This window comes from Paroedura picta, chromosome 3 (genome assembly GCF_049243985.1).
Source record: "Paroedura picta isolate Pp20150507F chromosome 3, Ppicta_v3.0, whole genome shotgun sequence".
Lineage (NCBI taxonomy): Eukaryota > Metazoa > Chordata > Lepidosauria > Squamata > Gekkonidae > Paroedura > Paroedura picta.
In genome coordinates, this window is record NC_135371.1 from 171,042,575 (window position 1) to 171,064,226 (window position 21,652).

General features: G+C 54.1%; 3 protein-coding genes across 9 annotated transcripts in view; 2 read left to right on the forward strand and 1 right to left on the reverse strand.

The window, feature by feature from the left end:
- LOC143833558 (chemokine-like protein TAFA-1) overlaps positions 1 to 21,652 on the reverse strand; it is a 36,552-nt gene that overhangs the window by 13,785 nt on the left and 1,115 nt on the right. Inside the window, exons 1-4 of one of the 4 annotated variants that reach the window (XM_077329508.1) lie at positions 14,833 to 15,343; positions 10,442 to 11,181; positions 8,640 to 8,812; positions 5,527 to 5,651 (exon numbers count right to left, since the gene is read on the reverse strand). In XM_077329508.1, the coding sequence (XP_077185623.1) occupies positions 5,527 to 5,651; positions 8,640 to 8,812; positions 10,442 to 10,594 (451 nt within the window). In that variant the 5' untranslated portion in view covers positions 10,595 to 11,181; positions 14,833 to 15,343. Of the gene's footprint in view, positions 1 to 5,526; positions 5,652 to 8,639; positions 8,813 to 10,441; positions 11,182 to 14,732; positions 15,344 to 21,652 lie in introns of those variants that run through there. The other 3 variants (XM_077329509.1, XM_077329510.1, XM_077329511.1) reach the window with 3 other exon arrangements.
- On the forward strand, positions 45 to 6,721 carry CDK20 (cyclin dependent kinase 20). 4 transcript variants are annotated; one of them, XM_077329504.1, is made up of 9 exons: positions 45 to 130; positions 529 to 610; positions 752 to 865; positions 1,140 to 1,328; positions 1,698 to 1,819; positions 2,074 to 2,136; positions 3,047 to 3,170; positions 4,419 to 4,574; positions 5,854 to 6,720. In XM_077329504.1, the coding sequence occupies exons 2-9, from the start codon at positions 536 to 538 to the stop codon at positions 6,034 to 6,036; spliced, it is 1,026 nt and encodes a 341-aa protein (XP_077185619.1). In that variant the 5' UTR covers positions 45 to 130; positions 529 to 535; the 3' UTR covers positions 6,037 to 6,720. The 4 variants fall into 4 exon arrangements, with proteins under 4 accessions (XP_077185619.1, XP_077185620.1, XP_077185621.1 ...); XM_077329505.1 differs by having other exon boundaries at positions 127 to 174; XM_077329506.1 differs by lacking the exon at positions 45 to 130 and adding an exon at positions 346 to 399 and having other exon boundaries at positions 528 to 610; positions 5,854 to 6,721.
- Positions 18,933 to 21,652, forward strand: part of HDAC6 (histone deacetylase 6) — a 55,018-nt gene continuing 52,298 nt past the window's right edge. The window contains exon 1 of the mRNA XM_077329498.1: positions 18,933 to 19,211. The gene's annotated coding sequence lies outside the window, so the exon portion shown is untranslated. The remainder of the gene's footprint in view (positions 19,212 to 21,652) is intronic.

Below are 21,652 nucleotides of genomic sequence, written 5' to 3' on the forward strand. Positions count from 1 at the left end.
ATTGCCCACGGCGGCTTCCGGAAGCGTTGCGGAGGGAGTTGCTAGGCAACGCGGAACCCGCTGGCCGTTTATCAAAGAGGTAGCAAACGATCGACGCGGCTGTAGCTTCCGGTTCTACTTCGCCTCTTCCGTAAGTGGGACCAGGAAGGTCTCTGCAGAAATTAAATCCAAAAGGTTGGGCAGGGAATCGTTTTTCTTGCAGCGCTTAGAGCGGGGGTGGTCAAACTGCGGCCCTCCAGAGGTCCATGGACTACAATTCCCATGAGCCCCTGCCTGCTGGCAGGGGCTCATGGGAATTGTAGTCCATGGACCTCTGGAGGGCCGCAGTTTGACTACCCCTGCTTCAGAGAATGGCCATTCGTTGCAATTGCGGGGAAGGCGAGGGGGGGTGCTAAAAAGGGAAAGTAGGGTATTTTTTGCCGTTGCCAACTCCAGGCTGGGAAATATCTGGAGCTTTGGGGAGGGCGGGGGTTGGGGGGGAGGCCTGGGAAGCTGCGATGTGACTTCTTTCCCCATTCCTCCTCACAGGGGTGCCATGGACCAGTACAGCATCTTGGGCCACATCGGAGAGGGCGCCCACGGCATAGTTTTCAAAGCCAAGAATATTGAGGTGAGTGGGATCCCTCTTGCCTGTTGGGACCAGAAGCTCCCGGGGTCTTTCTCAGATTCTTTCTGGGAGGGGAAAGGGTTGGAGAAATGGGTGCCAGAAACCCCCTTTCCCTGCTTTCTTCTGTGCCCGCATTCTGCACAGACAGGGGAGACTGTCGCCCTCAAGAAGGTGGCTCTCCGTAAACTGGAGGATGGTATCCCGAACCAAGCCCTGAGGGAGATCAAGGCGCTGCAGGAAATTGAGGAAAACCAGCATGTGAGTAGTCACTGAATTCTCTTTCTCTTTGTGAGTTTAATTAGATTGTAAAGAGGTTAAAAGGGGTGGTTTGGATTAAAGCTTTCCTGAACACTCTATGGTTTCACCATAGAGTTTCCAGCAATTCCTAGAACTACCCCCTTGTTACTTCCTGTATCCTTTTCCAGTAAGTACGCAAGGTAGGTCTGTGTCTCACCTGCTGGTTGCCTGGCAACCCCAAAGGGGGGACGTGACAGGAATGGCTGATGTTGGGCTGCCCCTTCCCTCTCTGCAGGTGGTGAAGCTGAAGGATGTCTTTCCCCACGGCACTGGATTTGTCCTGGTGTTTGAGTACATGATCTCAGACCTTTCTGAGGTGATCCGTAACTCCGAACAGCCCCTCACTGATGCCCAAGTGAAAGGCTACATGCTCATGTTGCTCAAGGGGGTTGCCTTCTGCCATGCCAACTCCATCATGCACCGGGTGAGGCCTTTCTAACCACTAGATTTTTGGTTGTTTCTTCTTCTTGGGGAGGGACTCTGTGACCTTGGACCCCTCTGAGGGTCAGGGATGCCAACCTCCAGGTGGGGCCTGGGGATCCCCTGGAATTCCAGCTCATCTCCAGACCAAAGAGATCAATCCCCCTGGAGAAAAGGACTGCTTTTGAGGGTAGTCTCCATAGCATTACACTCCACTGAGGTCCCTCCCTGCCCCAAATCCCACCCACTCCTGACTCCACCCCCAAGTCTCCAGGGATTGCTGGCAACCTTATACCTGCTCTCTCTTGGCTCCTTCCCCAGCTCTCTTTTCCATCTGAGGATCTCTCTCTGAATTCCCGTCTGTCTCTATCAGGATCTAAAACCGGCCAATCTGCTGATCAGCTCCACGGGGCAGCTTAAAATCGCTGACTTTGGTCTGGCCAGAGTGTTCACCAGGGACGGAGACAGGCTGTACAGCCACAAAGTGGCGACCAGGTGAATGGGATGGAACGGGGTGGGGGTGTTGATGCAATGGTAAGATATCCCGTGAAAGAGAGCCAGGGGAGGGAGAATCTAGCCGGTGCTAAAGGGACGGATTCTGAGGCTCTTGTGATCTACCCTAGCTCATCCAGAGAAGGATGTGATCAGGATCGATATGAGCCTGGTGTGCTCAGGCCCTATTGGCCAGAGACTGGGACATCCTGAAGGCCTGAAGGTTTAAATGTGACATGTGGGATTTTCTCCTTTAGGTGGTATCGGGCCCCGGAACTCCTTTATGGCGCTCGGAAATACGACGAAGGTGTGGATCTGTGGTGAGTGTCTTTGCTAACATGGTGAAGAGCAGGGGGCTCTAACCTGGAGAAACAGGCTTGGTTCCCCTGCTCCTGCACACGAAGCCTTCTGGGTGACCTTGGGCCAGTTTTCTCAGAGCTCTCTCAGCCTCACCTATCTCACAAAGTGCCTGTGGTGAGGAGAGGAAAGGAAGGTGATTGTAAACTGCTTTTGGATTATTTAGGGTACAGAAAAGTGGGGTATAAAAACCAAGCTTCTTCTTCTTCCCTCCAGAACATGGGGAAACCAGTTAAATACCTCCCTCCCCTTTCTGGTTGGTCAATGTGTGAGACAGGATGCTGGCCTACATGGACCCCTGGTCTGACCCATTAGGGTTCTTCTGATGTTCTTAGGAAGGCCTCAGCCTCTATGCCCTGCCATTGCCCCTGTAGAGGAGCTGGTTGGCCACTATGTGAGACAGGAAGCTGGACTTGATGGACCCTCCCTGGTCTGATCCAGAAAAGCTCGTCTTAGTCCTCCCTGCCTAGTTGCTGGACCCCTAGAGGAACTGGTTGGCCACTGTGTGAGATGGGATGCTGGACTAGGTAGACCACTGGCCTCATCCAGCAGGTTCTCATGAAGGCCTCGGCCTCTGTGCCCTGTTGTTGGCCCTGCGGAGGAACTGGTTGGCTACTGCGTGAGTCAGGATGCTGGACAGGACGGACTACTGGTCTGAACCAGCAGGGCTCATCTGATGTTCTTATGCATCCCCCGTGAGGGCAGCCACCACAATTTTACATCATTTTGCAAGCCGCTGAAGTTGTAGCATTGAACTCAAAGGTGCTTCATAGCAGAGTCTGCTTAGACCCTGCTGCTCGTTGGTCCCCTCCCGCTTCCGGCCTCCTGCCCCTCCTGGTTCTGCCGCTGACCCTCTCTCCTGCCTCTCTCCAGGGCCGTGGGCTGCATCTTTGCGGAGCTCCTCAACAACTCCCCGCTCTTCCCGGGGGAGAATGACATCGAGCAGCTGTGCTGTGTCCTCGGAGTGCTCGGGACCCCCAACCAAAAGATCTGGCCGGTGGGTTTAACAGCCATGAGATATTCCTCCCCCCCCCCCCCACACACACAAGAGCTGGGGCTGCAGTTCCATCCTGACCCTGGGGGAGGAAAGACCCGAGAACCAAGTCTTCCACATTTCTGCCCTGATCTCTTCCTCGGGGTCCTGACCTGGGCATCCCAATCCTAGCCTGACCTCGTCAGATCTCGGAAGCTAAGCAGGGTCAGTCCTGGTCCGTGTGTCTGTTGCAGTGATGCTCTGGGTTTTTGGTGCTTGGGGGGAGGGGAACAGTGGGAGGGCTGTGTGACACAGAGGCTTGGACTGGACGGGCTAGTGGCGTGATCCAACATGGCTTCTCTTACATTCTTCTGTCTGGGGCAGTGATGCTCTGTCTTCTTGGTGCTTGGGGGGCAAGAGTGGGAGGGATTCTGGTCCTGCTGGTGGACCCCCCGATGGCCCCTGGGTTTTGTCCACTGTGTGACACAGAGGGTTGGCCTGGATGGGCCCTTGGCCTGATCCAACATGGCTTCTCTAATGTTCTTATGTCTGGGACAGTGACCTTCTCTGTTCTTGATGGGAGGGCTTCTGGAGTTCTGGCCACACTGGTGGACCTCCTGATGGCACCTGGGTTGTAGCCACTGTGAGACACAGAGGGCTGAACTGGACGGGCTAGTGGCGTGATCCAACATGGCTTCTCTTAGGTGAGGGGAGACAGTAAGAGAGCTTCTTGAGTTTTGGCCCCCGCTGGTCAGCCTGATGGCACCTGGGTTTTGGCCACTGGCTTTTGGACAGGGTGAGCCATTGGACTGACCCAACATGGCTTCTCTGAGTTCTTAGTACTTGGATGTGTGAACATCCAGGCAGTTCAGGGTTTGCTGTCCACAGGCAGGCCATGGCAGCCCACTTTCAATTATCCCATGCCTTGAAATCCCTACGGGGCCACCCTATTTCAGATGTGACCCATTCTCCTGCTTCATGTAGCCTGCTTGGTGTAGTGGTTAGGAGTGCGGACTTCTGATCTGCCAAGCCTGATTTGATTCCCTGCTCCTCCCTTACATGCAGCCAGCTGGGTGACCTTGGGCTCTCCACGGCACTGATAAAGCTGTTCTGACCGAGCAGGAATATCAGGGCTCTCTCAGCCTCACCCACCTCACAGGGTGTCTGTTGTGGGGAGAGGAAGGGAAGGCGAATAGAAGCCACTTTGAGACTCCTTCGGGTAGAGAAAAGTGGCATCTAAGAACCAACTCTTCTTCTTCTTTCTCGGGACAGGAGATCATCGAACTGCCCGATTACAACAAGATCTCCTTCAAAGAGAAGCCACCCGTTCCCCTGGAGCAGGTGGTGCCGGATGCCTCCCCGCAGGCTGTGCAGCTCCTGAAGCAGTTCCTGGTCTATCCTTCCCAGCACCGAGTGCGGGCGGCACAGGTAAGAGGGGTGCAGTGCGGAAGGGCGGCCGAGGTTCTTGGCCTTGCCTTGCTGATGCCAGCAGACTTCTCCCGAGGAAGTATCTGAAAGGGGGTCGCTTAGAGGAAAGCAGGGAAAGGTTCCTGTTGGGTTTAAACTACGTCATGGGTTTAAACTACGTGTGGAACAGTTCTGGCTAGATATCACTAGCTTTTCATAGTCCAAGTAGTTCAGCAGTGGAATCGGCTGCCTAAGGAGGTGGTGAGCTCCCCCCTCACTGTAGTCTTCAAGCAGCGGCTAAACAGATATTAAAAATAATTTTTTGGCTGAATAAGTCCCGGCTTGAGGTCTGCAGGGAACTTTATGCATACCCGGGGCAGGCTCCATCCATCTCTCTGCAGTGACAGATCTTTCCTCCTTCCGTTTCCAACCCCAAGGATGTGTATTTCTGTGTTTCCAGGATCCCATGTGGACAAAAAGCCTTGTGGGTCCGGTGAACTGGAGCATGGAGGGGAAACGGCCTTTTCTACCTTGTCTGTCAGCCCAGTTTTCCTCCTCTTTGCTGCAGCCCACCCAACCTGCCCATGCAAATCTCATAACCGTGACAGCTGACTGATCTAGGGCCAGACCGGACTGCTGGTGTTTACATGTGGGGTGGGGAGTGGAATGTGGGAAAGATCCAAGGCCAGCCAGACCCACGCTGTGCTATTACGAAATGTAGGGATACTGCAGTGGGAAAGCTACCGGTGCGGAAAGAATCCGGAAGTCTTTTTGAGTTCTAATTGAAACTATAAGCAGTCACCAGAGGGCGCTGCAGGCTGTCCTGCTACTTGCAGGGAATATGATTCCCCCCTCCCCTAGTTTTATTAGGGTAAGGGTGGACACACTGTGGCACTCCAGATGGTACTACAAATACCATGAGCCCCTGCCAGAATGGCCCTGGATAACACGCTTGCAATGAATCATGGCTTACCTTCCAAAACAGACGTTTTCTCCAGGCGATTTGTTACAATCCCAGAAAATCTCCAGCTACTACCTGGAGGTTGGCAACCTGACAGGATCGGAAAGGGTTCCCCTCTTCTCCTCCGTAAAGCACAACTGGAAGGATAAGATTGATAAGATGGATAAAAAGGGAGGGGGAGAAAAGTTGCCACTGTCACTTTTGCGTTTGTTCTAAACCTTGCCCCGGGTTCGGGCAGGCTTCCCGGACTGCACTGCCAGGCTGTCGTCGCCGGCAGAACTAGACAGCCATTGAGCCTGATCCAGCCGGCCGACTGCCTCTTTTGCTTCTTCTCTCCAGGCGCTGCTGCACCCCTACTTCTTCACCCCTCCGCTGCCCGCCCACCACTCGGAGCTGCCCGTCCCCCAGCGGGGAGGCAAGAAGGCGCGTCCGCCACACCAGCGGGACTTCCACGTGGAGCAGCCCCTGGAAGAGGCCCTGGTGGATCTGGAACTCGTGGCGCCTTACGTGATTGACGACTGAAGGGCAGGCCGGCTGGCCGTGAATCCCCCCTGCGGCCGATTTTGGCTCTCTCCGACAGCCCGATCGTTCTGCCGGGCTGGGTCCAGTTGGACACACGCTGCGGGAGACGGACAGGACCCGAAAATGTGTTTTGTCTACTGGGGATGCTGCTTCTAAACAGCACCAGGATCTCAGGCTGGGGGGGTGGGGTGGGGAAGAGCAGGTTCCCCGAGACAGAAGGGAGAATTTCGGGAGGTGCCGTTTCTCCCCCTCCTGCAGTGCTTCATCGGAGCAACATTTCCTGCCCGAAACATTGCATCTCTTAAGAACCCTGTCCAACCCGGAATGACAGACAGTTTTCTCCGGTCAGGCCTCTTGGGCAGCTTCTCTGTATTACCTATAGCAGTTATCCCCCCCCCCTCCCCGACCGTCTGGTCCACACAGATGAATCTATTTGCAAGCGTACTGCTTTTGGTCAGTGATTATCTGCTGCTGGGTGGTCACCGGCTCGATAATCTTTCCTGCCCTTCGGCTCTCAGGTCTGTATTTTTGGAAAACAAGCCCCTTGTTTCTTTGGCTGGGGCGGGAGCGGGGAGTTTCTCTTAAGGGTCTTCCCCACTGCTTTGGATCTCTCCTTCCAGGGCCTTGAGACTCACACACATACTGCCCTCTTGACCAAACTGTGGCTCTCCAGAGGTCCGTGGACTACAATTCCCATGAGCCCCTGCCAGCGTGCTGGCAGGGGTTCATGGGAATTGTAGTCCATGGACCTCTGGAGAGCCACAGTTTGGCCCACCCCTCCACTAGAAGGTTGTGTCATTAAACAGTTTTGTTCAGAGGAAACCAAGTCGCTGGTGTCGTTCATGGAAGAAACCCGTGTTTTTGTCAAGCATTTCTGACTTCTACAAGGGCATGTTTGACACTAAATGACTCCAGGGTTTATATTTTCTCCCCTCTCTGCTGGCTTCCGAAATACTGCAGCATGAGGGCCTCCAATGAAGCCAACGGGCAGTAGGTTAATTGCGGACAAAAGGAAATACTGCTTTACCCAGGGAGCGATTAATAACCAGCATTCGCTGGCACAGGCTGTGGGGACGGCCACGGGAATAACCAGCCTTAAAAGGGGATTCGTCCACATGCGCAGAGGTTTTTTCGCCTTGGAGGGGTGGGGTGGACGAGGTCGGTGCTCCTCGAGTGGAACCAAGCCCCAGTTTCCACCTCCCCTGCCAGGAAGTCCAAATCTGCCCGTTCATCTTGAGCCGGGCCCCTTGCACAGAACGTGGTGGTTTGTCGATTTGATCTAAGCAGCCTCTGGGGTTTCCTTTGGTGGAAAGAGCAGCCATTTCTCAGTGAGGGGTTCCGGGCCAGCCCGCGGAGGCAGCCTGCCTCAGTCAGCCTGGCTATAAAATGGGCAGATGGGCAGAGCTCAGTGGGAGAAGGAAGTGCATCAGTGGGAAGGGAGAAAGAAGGCATGGGAAGAAGGAAAGCTGGAAGGAGGCCTAACCCAACAACGGCTGCCTCCCTAGCTCTGTCTTGTCAACATGGGGTGCCAACCTCCAGGTGGGGCTGGAGAAAATCCCATGAGAGGCAAACAATAGGAAAAGAACCTAGATGGTATCATAGTTTATTCTGACCCAAGCATCTTTACAGAAATACTTCAGGTGTGTTCAGACTAGTCAATCCATCCAAAACAAGCTTTGAATGGCTACTGATTAAAGCTCTTGTCAGGAAACATTCCTTTCTTCAGAAAGCATTCCATCTGTGTGAATAACAAAAACAAATAACAGAATTGTGCCAGAAGAGTTGAACTAGAGACAATGCTTCTCTTCCCTCTAACCTCCTGGTGGGGCCTGGCAATTTTCCCAGTAGGGATGCCAACCTCCAGGTGGGGTCTGGGGATCCCCTGGCTTTACAGCTCATCTCCGGGTGATGCAGTTCAGGTCCCCTGGAGAAAATGGATGTTTTGGAGGGTGGGCTCTATGGTATTGTACCCCACTGCGGTCCCTGTCCTTACTGGAATCCACGTCCAAATCTCCCGGTTTCCCCCCAACCTGGAGCTGGAAACCCCACCCCTGCCCCTCAATTCACCCACCAGAATCCAGGGACCTGGTCATCTGGAGAGCCAGCGTGATGTTGTGGTTAAGAGTGGCAGCCTCTAATCTGGAGAACCAGGTCAGATTCCCTAAAGGCAGCCAGCTGGGTGCTCCTGGGCCAGGCCCTGTACTGTCCGAGCTCTCTCAGCCCTCCCTCCCTCACAGGGTGTCTGTAGAGGGGAGAGGAAGGGAAAGGAGTTTGTAAGCCCCTTGGGATTCCTTTGGGTGTTGAAAAGCAGGTTGTGAAAAGTGGGCCTGTGGATCGTATCCTGACCTGTCAAGAGGGCACCAGGCAGCCTATGGCATGTATGCATCAGGTTGCCAGCTCCAGGTGGGGAAATACCTGGAAATTTGGGGGCTGATGCCAAGGAAGGATGGCATTTGGCCAGAGGAGGGACTTCAAGGGGGCACGAGGCCACAGAGCCCAAATTTCGAAGCAGCCATTGTCTCCAGGGCAACTGATCTCTGTCGCTCACCGGTCGGCCGTAATGGCGAGTACTCCAGCCACCGCCTGGAGGATGGCATCCCTACCTGTGTCTCAGTGCCCCAGTGCAGGGGTAGTCAACCTGTGGTCCTCGAGATGTCCATGGACTACAATTCCCATGAGCCCCTGCAAGTGTATGCATTATTGTTGCTGTTTTTCTCTCCTTTGGTCTCCAGCCGAGCACCACCATAACAAAGTAGTAAAAATAAGCATCTCTCTGCTATTAAAAAGGGAGGAAAGAGGGGGGGGACGAAAGGAAGAATTTGTGTCTGATAAGGAGGAGGTGATAACTTGCATGTTGGCTCTTGGTTTGCATCTCTGGGAGGGGAGGGGGACGAGGTTAGGGGGTGCGGGAAGGCCGGGCTCCGTCAGCCCTCCTCGGTTATAGGCCCCGGCTGGGACTCCTCCCGTACAGACGTATGGCAGGCCCCCACAACCCGTTTCCCTCCCACACTGACGCTGCGTGGCTGATGGAGATAACTTTATCTCCCTGTTCCCATGTTGCTGCATCATCAGCTAGCTGCCAACTCGCTGGGTGGGGCGTGGGGCACTCGAAGGCAGGCGTTGAGGCGTAAGAACAGAAAAAGAGCCCTGCTGGATGAGACCAGGGGTCCATCTAGTTCAGCCTCCTGCCTCACGCAGTGGCCAACCAGGTCCTCTAAAGCCGTGGTCGCCAACCCCGGTCCGGAGATGGAGATCGGTCCGTAGATCAGTCGGTACCGGGCTGCAGCTCCTCCTCGCCCTCTTCCCCGGCTGCTGCCTCGGGGGCTGCCCTGCCATTCTGCCGCCGGCTCACCTTTGGTGCTCTCCAGCAGCCGCCATGGCTGGGGCTCCCCCTCGGCATGGCACTGCGCACCCTAACCCTAACCCCCAGTGGCTTCTCTTCTGCTCTTAGGTCTTTGAGAAGTGATGCTATGTATTGGTTTTTTTTTGGGGGGGGCACAGTGAGAGGGGTTCTGGTCCTGCTGGTGGACCTTCTGATGGCACCTGCGTTTTGGCCACTGTATGACACAAAGGGTTGGCCTGGATGGGCCATTGGCCTGATCCAACATGGCTTCTCTCATGTTCTTAGATCTGGGGCAGGGATGCTCTGTTATTGCATGGGGGGTGGCAACAGTGAGAGGGCTTCTGGAGTTCTGGTCCTCCTGGTGGACCTCCTGATGCCTTCGGGCTAGTGAGACACAGAAGATTGGACAGGATGGGCCATGCTCTTACTGTGGTGGAGGAGAAGAGTAGATTTTATACCCCGCCTTCCTGTACCCTAAGGCTTTTTCAAAGCATCTCACATTCACCTTCCGTTCCTCTCCCTTCATCAGGCCCCTTTTGAGGCAGGAAGGGCAGAGAGAGCTTGGAGAGAACAGTGATTGGCCCGAGGTCACTCAGTAGGTTATGTGGGGTGGAGGAATGGAGAATCAAACCAGTTTCTCCAGATTAGAGACAGTAGCTCTAGAACAATACACCCAACTGGCACCCACTTGGATTGGGGAGTAGAGTTGGAATCCTAGAGTTGGAAGGGGCCACAAACAGGCCATCTAGTCCAACCCCCTGATCAACGCAAGATCAGCCTAAAGCATCCAGGATCTGTCTAGCTGCTGCTTGAAGACCGCCAGTGAGGGGGAGGTTCCCCACCTCCTTAGGCAGCCATTTTAAAGTCACAGAGTTGGAAGGGGCATATAGGCCATCTAGTCTAACCCTCTGCTCAATGCAGGATCATCCTAAAGCATCCAGGAGAAGGATCTGTCCAGCTGCTGCTTGAAGACCGCCAGTGAGGGGGAGCCCCCACCTCCTTAGGCAGCCCATTCCACTGCTGAACCACTTGGACTGTGAAAATGTATTTCCTGATATTTACCTGGTCTACATGTAGTTCAAAGCCATTCCTGCAGGTCTTCTCTTCAGCTGCCAATAGGAACCATTCCTTGCCCTCTTCCAAGTCACAACCTTCCAGATACTTCAAGAGAGCCACCGTGTCTCCTCTCAACCTCCTCTTCTCCAGGCTGAACATCCCCAAGTCCCTCAGCCTTTCCTCCCCAGGTTCCAGATCATCCTCATTGCTCTCCTCTGCACCCTCCCCATTTTGTCCATGTCCTTTTTGAAATCATAGAATCATAGAGTTGGAAGGGGCCATACAGGCCATCTAGTCCAACCCCCTGCTCAACAGAGGATCAGCCCAAAGCATCCTAAAGCATCCAAGAAAAGTGTGTATCCAACCTTTGCTTGAAGACTGCCAGCTCACCACCTCCTTAGGCAGCCTATTCCACTGCTGAACTACTCTGACTGTGAACATTTTTTTCCTGATATCTAGCCTATATCGTTGTACTTGTAGTTTAAACCCATTACTGCTTGTCCTTTCCTCTGCAGCCAACGGGAACAGCATCCTGCCCTCCTCCAAGTGACAACCTTTCAAATACTTAAAGAGGGCTATCATGTCCCCTCTCAGCCTCCTTTTCTCCAGGCTGAATGAGGACTCCAGAGGGGGTCTGAGCAACGCGGTATACAGCTTGCGTTATTGATGTGATGGTGGCCCCGTCAACTCCTTCCTCGGCCTACCGAGCAGATGGCAACGCAGCTCCGATCCTCAATTTCCAAAGCCTGAGGATTTTTAGCAAAGCAAATGGAGAAACAGTCAGAATTTAGCTTGTACTGCGGGGGCTTTTCGCGTGATCTGGCCCCAGAGATAAGGCGCTTTTCAGAGAAACGGCTGACGCTTTCCCCTGGAAACTGATGTCAGAGGGATGCTAACTTCCTCCCCACCCCCTTTCCATTTCACCCTTTGATCACAGGGGCGGGGGCAGAAATTTCCACTTGGTTCTGAGGATTGTCTGACTGTAGCTTCCTCGCATTCCCCTGTACACAAGACCAGCATCAACACCTGGCACTGTCTTTAATTTTTAAAAGATGATCAAGGTTCTAGACCTCACTGTTGCACAAGGCTTAAAGGTCCGCCTCTTCTGCTATAACCCCCCAAAAGAGCACTCAGATCCAGTGATCAGCAGTCGCTCAAGATCCCTGGCCCCAGTAAAACTGGCCTTGACCAGAGCCAGGGCCTTTTCGGTCCTGGCCCCCACCTGGTGAAATATTCTCCCTGATGAGATCAGGGACTGCCAGGACTTTAAACAGGTCCAGAGGGCCTGCAAGATACTGTTGTAGCTGTGCATTTTGTGCACTATGCAGGGGGTTGGACTAGATGACCTCAGAGGTTCCCCTCAAACCATGACTCTATGATCCTGTCAGGCCTAAGGTTGAAACCAGGAAATAAACACCAAGGAAACTCTGCTTCCTACCCACAGAAGCAATACTACACGATCTACAAAAACACCAACATGCCCAATAGAATCGGGCTTCCTCTGCAACGTTTTCAAGCAGGCGGTTTAAGAATATAATTTAATACAATTAATTAGCACGTTTTCGTTGATGTATCTGGGAGCTGTTTATCCAAGGAAACGTTAATTGTATTTGTCACATTGTTACCTGCCCTGAGCTGGTCAGGAAGAGCCCCACTGGCAGAAATCTAAAGCTGCTTTCTCTGCTCCGTTTACTACAAACTGGGCAGTTTTTAAAAAATTAAATATGAATCGTGGCAAGGTGCACGAGGGGGGAATTAATCTAAGCAGATTAGGCATAGGGGAGCAGGAGCAGGAGAAGGAGGCAAAGGGAACGGGGAGCAGAAAGAGATTGCGTGGAATGGGACAAAAAAAGAAATCTATGTCTTTGGATATTTCTGTGCCACTTTCCCCTGCAATGAAGTCACTGGACAGCTGGCAAGTTCTCCCCTTCTTTGTTTTGCAGCTGATAACAGTTCCCCTTCTCCACACAACAACCCTGCGAGGTACATCAGACTGAGAGAGTCTGCCTAGACCAAGGTAGCTTTTGCAATAGAGTGAAGAATCAAATATGGGTCTCAACCTAACTGAGCCGGGGTCTCAGGTCAAGGTCTTTCCCATCCCCTCCTGCCTGGTCTTTTTAACTGGAGATGCCGGGGATTGAACCTGGGACCTTCTGCCTGCCAAGCAGAGGCTCTGCCACTGAGCCAGGGTCTCAGGTCAAGGTCTTTCCCATCCCCTCCTGCCTGGTCTTTTTAACTGGAGATGCCAGGGATTGAACCTGGGACCTTCTGCCTGCCAAGCAGAGGCTCTGCCACTGAGCCGGGGTCTCAGGCCAAGGTCTTTCCCATCCCCTCTTGCCTGGTCCTTTGAACTGGCTGAGATATGTAGACACTCTGCTCTGGGATCCAGGGTAGCCAAACCCTGCCTGGCCACTGGTGGAGGATGGGGGGGGGGGGATAAGCTTGCTAGATCCAGATTGGGAAACTCCTAGAGATTGGTGGGATGGAGCTTGAGGAGGACAAGAGCTTCTGTTGGGTCCAAGGCCCCAGAGTCCCCCCTCCCAAGCAGCCCTTTTCTCCAGGGGAACTGAGCTCTGCAGTCTGGAGAGGAGCTGGAATTCCAGGGGATCCCCAGGCCCCACCTGGAGGCTGGCATCCCTGACCCTCAGCGGGGACCAAGGCCACAGAGTCCCCCCTCCCAAGCAGCCCTTTCCTCCAGGGGAACTGATCTCTGCAGTTTGGAGAGGAGCTGGAATTCCGGGGGATCCCCAGGCCCCACCTGGAGGCTGGCATCCCTGACCCTAAGTGGGGTCCAAGGCCACAGAGTCCCCCCTCCCAAGTAGCCCTTTCCTCCAGGGGAACTGATCTCTGCAGTCTGGAGAGGAGCTGGAATTCCAGGGGATCCCCAGGCCCCACCTGGAGGCTGGCATCCCTGACCCTCAGTGGGGTCCAAGGCCACAGAGTCCCCCCTCCCAAGCAGCCCTTTCCTCCAGGGGAACTGATCTCTGCAGTCTGGAGAGGAGCTGGAATTCCGGGGGATCCCCAGGCCCCACCTGGAGGCTGGCATCCCTGACCCTAAGTGGGGTCCAAGGCCACAGAGTCCCCCCTCCCAAGTAGCCCTTTCCTCCAGGGGAACTGATCTCTGCAGTCTGGAGAGGAGCTGGAATTCCAGGGGATCCCCAGGCCCCACCTGGAGGCTGGCATCCCTGACCCTCAGTGGGGTCCAAGGCCACAGAGTCCCCCCTCCCAAGTAGCCCGTTCCTCCAGGGGAACTGATCTCTGCAGTCTGGAGAGGAGCTGGAATTCCAGGGGATCCCCAGGCCCCACCTGGAGGCTGGCATCCCTGACCCTCAGTGGGGTCCAAGGCCACAGAGTCCCCCCTCCCAAGCAGCCCTTTCCTCCAGGGGAACTGATCTCTGCAGTCTGGAGAGGAGCTGGAATTCCAGGGGATCCCCAGGCCCCACCTGGAGGCTGGCATCCCTGACCCTCAGTGGGGTCCAAGGCCGCAGAGTCCCCCCTCCCAAGCAGCCCTTTCCTCCAGGGGAACTGATCTCTGCAGTCTGGAGAGGAGCTGGAATTCCAGGGCTGGATCCCCAGGCCCCACCTGGAGGCTGGCATCCCTGACCCTCAGTGGGGTCCAAGGCCATAGAGTCCCCCCTCCCAAGCAGCCCTTTCCTCCAGGGGAACTGATCTCTGCAGTCTGGAGAGGAGCTGGAATTCCAGGGGATCCCCAGGCCCCACCTGGAGGCTGGCATCCCTGACCCTCAGTGGGGTCCAAGGCCGCAGAGTCCCCCCTCCCAAGCAGCCCTTTCCTCCAGGGGAACTGATCTCTGCAGTCTGGAGAGGAGCTGGAATTCCAGGGCTGGATCCCCAGGCCCCACCTGGAGGCTGGCATCCCTGACCCTCAGTGGGGTCCAAGGCCATAGAGTCCCCCCTCCCAAGCAGCCCTTTCCTCCAGGGGAACTGAGCTCTGCAGTCTGGAGAGGAGCTGGAATTCCAGGGCTGGATCCCCAGGCCCCACCTGGAGGCTGGCATCCCTGACCCTCAGTGGGGTCCAAGGCCACAGAGTCCCCCTCCCAAGCAGCCCTTTTCTCCAGGGGAACTGATCTCTGCAGTCTGGAGAGGAGCTGGAATTCCAGGGGATCCCCAGGCCCCACCTGGAGGCTGGCATCCCTGACCCTCAGTGGGGTCCAAGGCCGCAGAGTCCCCCCTCCCAAGCAGCCCTTTCCTCCAGGGGAACTGATCTCTGCAGTCTGGAGAGGAGCTGGAATTCCAGGGCTGGATCCCCAGGCCCCACCTTGAGGCTGGCATCCCTTACCCTCAGTGGGGTCCAAGGCCACAGAGTCCCCCTCCCAAGCAGCCCTTTCCTCCAGGGGAACTGATCTCTGCAGTCTGGAGAGGAGCTGCACAGGTCTCACCTGTAGGCTCCCTTCCCTACTGGGATCCCAGGCTTTTCCAGCTCTCTCTCTTACACACGCATGCACATGCTGCTCCCACACTGGTCTGTGCAGTACATGTTTTCTGCTTTGCTGACTCTCTGCCCTGTCACCGGGGCCCAGCACCCAAACCGTCACCCTGACATCTGATAAGGCCTTATCGGAGCCAGCCAGTCCTGCCCGCTCAGAGCTGCTGCCTGCCGCTTCGGCACCTCCCCGGAGCAGGCCTTTGCTAAGAGCCGCTGATGCAGACGCCCGCTCGAGGGACAGGAAGGAGGACCTGGGCCAGGATCCGGCCTCTGAATCCTGCGCCTGTTAAGGCCAGGGGTCGGTTGAGCCCCTATGGCGTGGGTGGTGATGGGGCAGGATCCTGGCTCTCTGAGCCCATGGAAACAAACAGGGTCAGGACTTCATGGTAGCATCCATAGCTATGCGCTGAGTGTCACAGAAGGGGTAATGTCAACTGGCCGAACAGCCCCCTGGAAATTTTAAAAGTTTATTATCACTGGCAGTCTTCAAGCAAAGGTTGGAGACACACTTTTCTTGGATGCTCTGGGCTGATCCTGCATTGAGCAGGGGGTTGGACTAGATGGCCTGTATGGCCCCTTACAACTCTATGATTCTATGATTCTAAGCAGCGGCTGGACAGAGACTTCTCCTGGATGCTTTCGGCTGATCCTGCATTGAGCAGGGGGTTGGACTAGATGGCCTGTATGGCCCCTTCCAACTCTAGGATTCTAGGATTCTATGATTTCAGCTTTTCTCATCCTTATTTTGGTCTCGTTCCTTTCAGGAGCTCTACTCAGGTCACAGGTTTCTCTGTGGTAGGCCGGCTGATTACACCATGATCTAGGCTCAAAAAGGCCTAAGCTAAGAGTAAAATAACTCTACCCAACGTCTCTTGTCTTATAGATCTCTGAGACAGAACATTTGGCCAAGAGAAACACGGGCGTTCATTTTTTCCCCTTGAATGCCTTAATACGAGCACCTTGAAAGGAACGGATTACGTGATTTCTTTTTCTTTCCCTTGACGAAGGTCGGAATATCTAGCAAGGAATGCGCCACGTGACGTCGTGGTTAAGAGCATCGGCGTCTAATCTGGCAGCCCTGTTTGATTCCTCCTCCACATGCAGCCAGCTGGGCCAGACAGAGTTCTCTTAGAGTTGGTCTCGTAGAGCAGTTCTCTTAAAGCTCTCTCAGCCTCACCCACCTCACAGGAAGGGGAGGCGATTACAAGCGGTGAAAAAGCAGGCTATAAAAACCAATTCTTCATCTTCATACGCGACCAAAAGAGTATTTAATAGCGGCTCCAAACCTAGCTCTCCAGATTAGAGGCTGCCCCTCTTAACCAGGACACCAAGCTGGCTCTCAGAAGGCTCCCGGTTCGGTCCAGTCATTTTCAAGAGAGATCTGTTCCACCAGGCCTATGGTCAAAGCCTGAAGACCACGTCTAAAACCTGCTGGTCTCCCCTACCCCAGAATCCGCCCAATTAAACCTCACTGAAGGTTATGTTGGTGCCCCCCCCCCCTTTCCACCTCTTGGAATGTGAGGTAGACCTGGGGTGGCCGAGCTGTGACTCTCCAGAGGTCCATGGACTACAGTTCCCATGGTCCCCTGCCAGCATGCTCACTGAAGGTTAGGTTGGTGCCCCCCCTTCCACCTCTTGGAATGTGAGATAGACCCCGGGGATGCCAAGCTGTGACTCTTCAGATATCAATGGACTACAATTCCCATGAGCCCCTGCCAGCTGGCAGGGGCTCATGGGAATTGTAGTCCATGGGCATCTGGTGAGTCACAGTTTGGCCACCCCTAATTTAGACAGATTGGTGCTACTGTATGTTCCGACTCATGCTGAATTGGATTTTCTATTTCCTATTATTAATTTTATTACGTATTGTGCTGCATTTTTAATCTGCGAGCTAGACTAGGCCTACAGGGGTGAGACCAGACATAGCAGTATGCAAGTATAATGAAGTTTAGTAAAACTACTAGGGTAAGGGAACTGGGATACAAAACAATAAAATGCATAGCTTCCTATAGCTCATGACAGGGATCTTAACTGCAGCTGTTACAAGGTGGAAAAACCGAGCAATTTTGCCTGCTCCGGGTTGGGTAATTCCTAGCAATTTGGGGACGGATCTCAGGGAGGTATAATGCAATAGGGTGTGCGCTACCATGCTCCTGATTTCTGTTGCCATTCAGGGTGTCCCACTAGGATGTTCCTAAAGAAGAGTTGGGTTTTATACCCTGCTTTTCACTGCCCGAAGGAGCCTCAAAGTGGCTTACAATCCCCTTCCCTTCCTCTCCCCACAACAGACACCCTGTGAGGGAGGTGGGGCTGAGAGAGCCTTGATATTACTGAAGAATATCAGGTACTTATATGCTGCTTTTCTCTACCGGAAGGATCCTCAAAGCGGCTTACAATCCCCTTCCCTTCCTTTCCCCACAACAGACACCCTGTGAGGGAGGTGGGGCTGAGAGAGCCCTGATATTACTGAAGAATATCAGGTACTTATATGCCGCTTTTCTCTACCGGAAGGATCCTCAAAGCGGCTTACAATCCCCTTCCCTTCCTTTCCCCACAACAGACACCCTGTGAGGGAGGTGGGGCTGAGAGAGCCCTGATATTACTGAAGAATATCAGGTACTTATATGCCGCTTTTCTCTACCGGAAGGATCCTCAAAGCAGCTTACAATCCCCTTCCCTTCCTCCCCCCACAACAGACACCCAGTGAGGTAGGTGGGACTGAGGGAGCCCTGACAGGACTGCTTTGTGAGAACAGCTCGAACAGGACTGTGACTAACCCAAGATCGCCCAGCTGGCTGCATGCGGAGAAGCAGGGAATTAAACCCAGCTTGCCGGATTAGAGGCCCCTACTCTTAACCACAGCATCAAGCTGGCCCTAAAATAGGTCTGAAGATACCGTCATGGAGCAGCATTCCCAACTGATATATCCTGTCTTTATTTTCACTTCTTACGTATACTGCCTTGTTCCCAAAGGGAGACCTGGATAGCCCAGGTAGCTCCAATTCCCCCAGACCTGGAAGGGTGACCTCTGAGCAGTACCAAGGTCACGACTGGGGGCAGGCAACGGCAAACCATCTCTGAATGTCTCTTGCCTCAGTAGGGGGTGCCAGTCCCCAGGTGAGACCTGGATCTCCCACCGTTTTACAGTTCAAGACGACAGAGATCTGTTCCCCTGGAGAAAATGGCTGCTTTAGACAGGGGCTCTGTAGCATTAGACTCCACTGGGGACCGCCCAGGCCTTCTGGCGTGTTTTTATCCAGGCCTTTCTCCCAGGAGTTTGCGGGCAGCTGACCTGACTCGCCCCTCCTCACAACAGCCCTGCGAGGCTGCTCAGGCTGAGAAGGAGCGATAGATCCGAGACCACCAGGTCATCTTTACAGCTGGGAGCAGGGGGGATTTGAATCTGGGGCCTATTCTGCACACAATAGATAATGCACTTCCAGTGCACTTTAGAAGAAGATTTTCCTGTTCCGCACAGGAAAATCCAGCTGCCAAAGCACATTGAAAGTGCATTATCCTGTGTGTGCAGAATAGGCCTGGGTCTCTAAGTCACCGGGTTGATTCCCCAGTGGTGAGATGCCTGCCAGCCTCCGGAGATGTGCGGAGACCGTATCCCTTCCACCACGGGAGATAGTGAGAAAAGATAACTTGTGCCTGGGGACCCCACCAGCCAGAGATAAGGCAGCAAAAGAGGCATTCGTTGATGATTGATGGTTCACTTCCTACGTTGTTTTCGTGATACCAGCCTAAGCCCCCAAATTCCCCCAGAGATGGGGATGAAAGTTCAGCTTCCAGTTGCCCACGTTGACCCACGGCACAATCGTGCCTTCCCAGATGTTGATATAAACTCCAAAACTCTGGGGTCTTTTGCTTATTTCCCTAGAGCCCGTTCCTTTCATAGATTCTCGTGGAGGAGGTTACTCTCCTTTGGGCCACACAGAAGGGGGTCTCTCCCTCCCCACCCTTCTTCCCACTCCCTGTCCTTCACCCTCCTGCTTTCGGGAGGAGGCGGAGACACTGCATGGGTGGCTGCTGTGTCATATTTTGTTGGCCGCCTGTCCCCTCCTCCTGTTTTTCTGTTTTTCGGCTTTCTCTCGGTGCCACCAAGACACCCCGGGGCCTTCTTAGGAGGACTCGGTGGTGGCAGATCGGCAGAGCAAAGTGGCAAACAAGGGGAGAAACCTTCTCCAAGGTGGATCCAGCCCTTTCTCCCGGTAACCGGGGCACCGTGGATCGCCACACGTTCCCAAAAGCAGCCAGGATTCGCATCTGGCGCCAGGTCGGTCTGATCCAACACGGAGCCGAAAGTGGATTTGTCTTTGCGGGGAAAAGGTAAGTCGGAAAAAATGAGGATGGGCCATAGGTAGAGAATGGGAAATGAAAGACTCCGGTTCTTGGGCCTGGCTGTTGTTGCTCAAAGTGCACTCTGCACATGGCTAGAAGCACTGATTTGTTTTGAAGGGTCTCTAAATATGGTTCCAAGGCTAAAACTGGGGAACGGTGAGGGTTTCTGGTATTAGTAGGTTTCTTGGGGCTAGGAGCATCCCAGGCCGGGAAGCAGCAGAACAAAATTTGAGTCCAGGGGCACCTTGAAGACCGACAAAGTTTTATTCAAGGTCTTGAGCTGTCATGCGCATGCCCCCATCCTCAGACACGGTGTCGTGGAATGGAAGTGACCCGTTCATACTTACAGGCAAAGTGTAAGCAGTGAATTAACATACAGTACCTTGAGGACGGTTAGCAGGTTCCAGGGAGAAATAGGGAAAACTGGCAATTCGAATTTGTTTGTATTCACTGGAGATTGAATTGCAGGGGTTCAGTCAAGGAGAGTAATGAGCAAATCTATAATCAATTACTGGCAGCCATTGGGGGAGGCCTTGGCCTTACCCCCGTCCTATTTCTCACTGAAATCTGCCATTTTCATGATGCTGTATGTTTAACTTAAATCCACACACTTTGCCCGTATAAGTACGAACTGAAGACTTCCATTCCATGCCATTGTGGCTGGAAAAGTGGACATACATCTGAAGGCTCATACCTTGAATTAAACTTTGCCAGTCTTAAAGAGACCCCGGACTCAAAATTTGTTCGCGAGCAGGGTCAGGCACGGTAGTTGTTCTGTTAAGTTCCCAGCTCTTCCAGCGGAGAGGGGTGGTGGAGCTAATGAAGCTCTTCTTAATGGTTACCGTTTCAGAGGGTCTTGCAGTGAGTCAGACCAGAGGTACCTCAAGATCCCTATGATCTGCTCTGACTGGCAGTCGCTCTCCAGGGTCTCAGGTGAAGGTCCTGGACATCCCTTCCTACGTGATCCTCGGAAATGGAGATGCCGGGGATTGAACCTGGGACCTTCTGCCTGCCAAGTAGAGGCTCTGCCACTGAGCCAGGGTCTCAGGCCAAGGTCATTCCCATCCCCTCCTGCCTGGTCCTTCTAACTGGAGATGCCGGGGATTGAACCTGGGACCTCCTGCCTGCCCAGCAGAGGCTCTGCCACTGAGCCAGGGTCTCAGGCCAAGGTCTTTCCCATCCCCTCCTGCCTGGTCCTTTTAACTGGAGATGCCGGGGATTGAACCTGGGACCTTCTGCCTGCCAAGCAGAGGCTCTGCCACTGAGCCAGGGTCTCAGGCCAAGGTCTTTCCCATCCCCTCCTGCCTGGTCCTTCTAACTGGAGATGCCGGGGATTGAACCTGGGACCTTCTGCCTGCCAAGCAGAGGCTCTGCCACTGAGCCAGGGTCTCAGGCCAAGGTCATTCCCATCCCCTCCTGCCTGGTCCTTCTAACTGGAGATGCCGGGGATTGAACCTGGGACCTCCTGCCTGCCAAGCAGAGGCTCTGCCACTGAGCCAGGGTCTCAGGCCAAGGTCTTTCCCATCCCCTCCTGCCTGGTCCTTCTAACTGGAGATGCCGGGGATTGAACCTGGGACCTTCTGCCTGCCAAGCAGAGGCTCTGCCACTGAGCCAGGGTCTCAGGCCAAGGTCTTTCCCATCCCCTCCTGCCTGGTCCTTTTAACTGGAGATGCCGGGGATTGAGCCTGGGACCTTCTGCATGTAAAACATGTTAGGACTGGCTGCTCTGGTTCCAAAACGCCAGACCTGGGATAGGGTCAGGTAACACCAGGCGTGAACCTGCAGGGCCTGCTCTGAGTCCCATCAAAATACGATAACCAGTGGATCCAGAATGTGTCCTAAGAACCTGTGATAACCGCAGGGGGAGAGGGTCCGTCGCTTCGGACGGGCTCTGTCCTCAATCACCGGCCCACTTCTCTTCACGTTCCCCAAATAACGTTCTTTCAATCTGCTTCACAAGTGGATTTGACTGTGCGAATCGGCAACCCCCCCCCCACACACACACACAAACAGCCACTGGAGTGAGCTGAACCAACATCAATCCTGTCACGGATTCCTCATTCCCTGACGGAAATTCAGATCGCCGTGAGGGGGAATTCCATTTTTAAAGCCACCTGATTATTTGTCGTGGCCTATGTTTTCTGGAAATATCATTCCACTTTTAAATAATTGAATATGGATGATTTAGTGTGGGCTGCACAAAGCGTCGGCCTCATCAGCACCCCCCTCCTCCCAAAATGCTCCCGACTGCCATTAACTTGTAGATCACTTTTACCTCTCCATGTGATTTTATGTACTTCATCGTAATGGTCCTTGGGGACCTCGTTGTGAATTGCCACGAGCTGACTGTTTGGGAGTGGCGGTCGATAAATACAAGCATAAATAAAATAAAGGAGGGCGGGTGGGGCTGGCTCCCCTAAGTCCATTTA

Bases quoted from the DNA above. Each gene is read 5' to 3' on its own strand.
- CDK20 (XM_077329504.1), top strand. From the start codon at position 536: ATGGACCAGTACAGCATCTTGGGCCACATCGGAGAGGGCGCCCACGGC. The intron at 3,171-4,418 runs GTGGGTTTAACA...TTCTCGGGACAG, and splicing joins CCAACCAAAAGATCTGGCCG to GAGATCATCGAACTGCCCGA. The intron at 4,575-5,853 runs GTAAGAGGGGTG...TCTTCTCTCCAG, and splicing joins ACCGAGTGCGGGCGGCACAG to GCGCTGCTGCACCCCTACTT.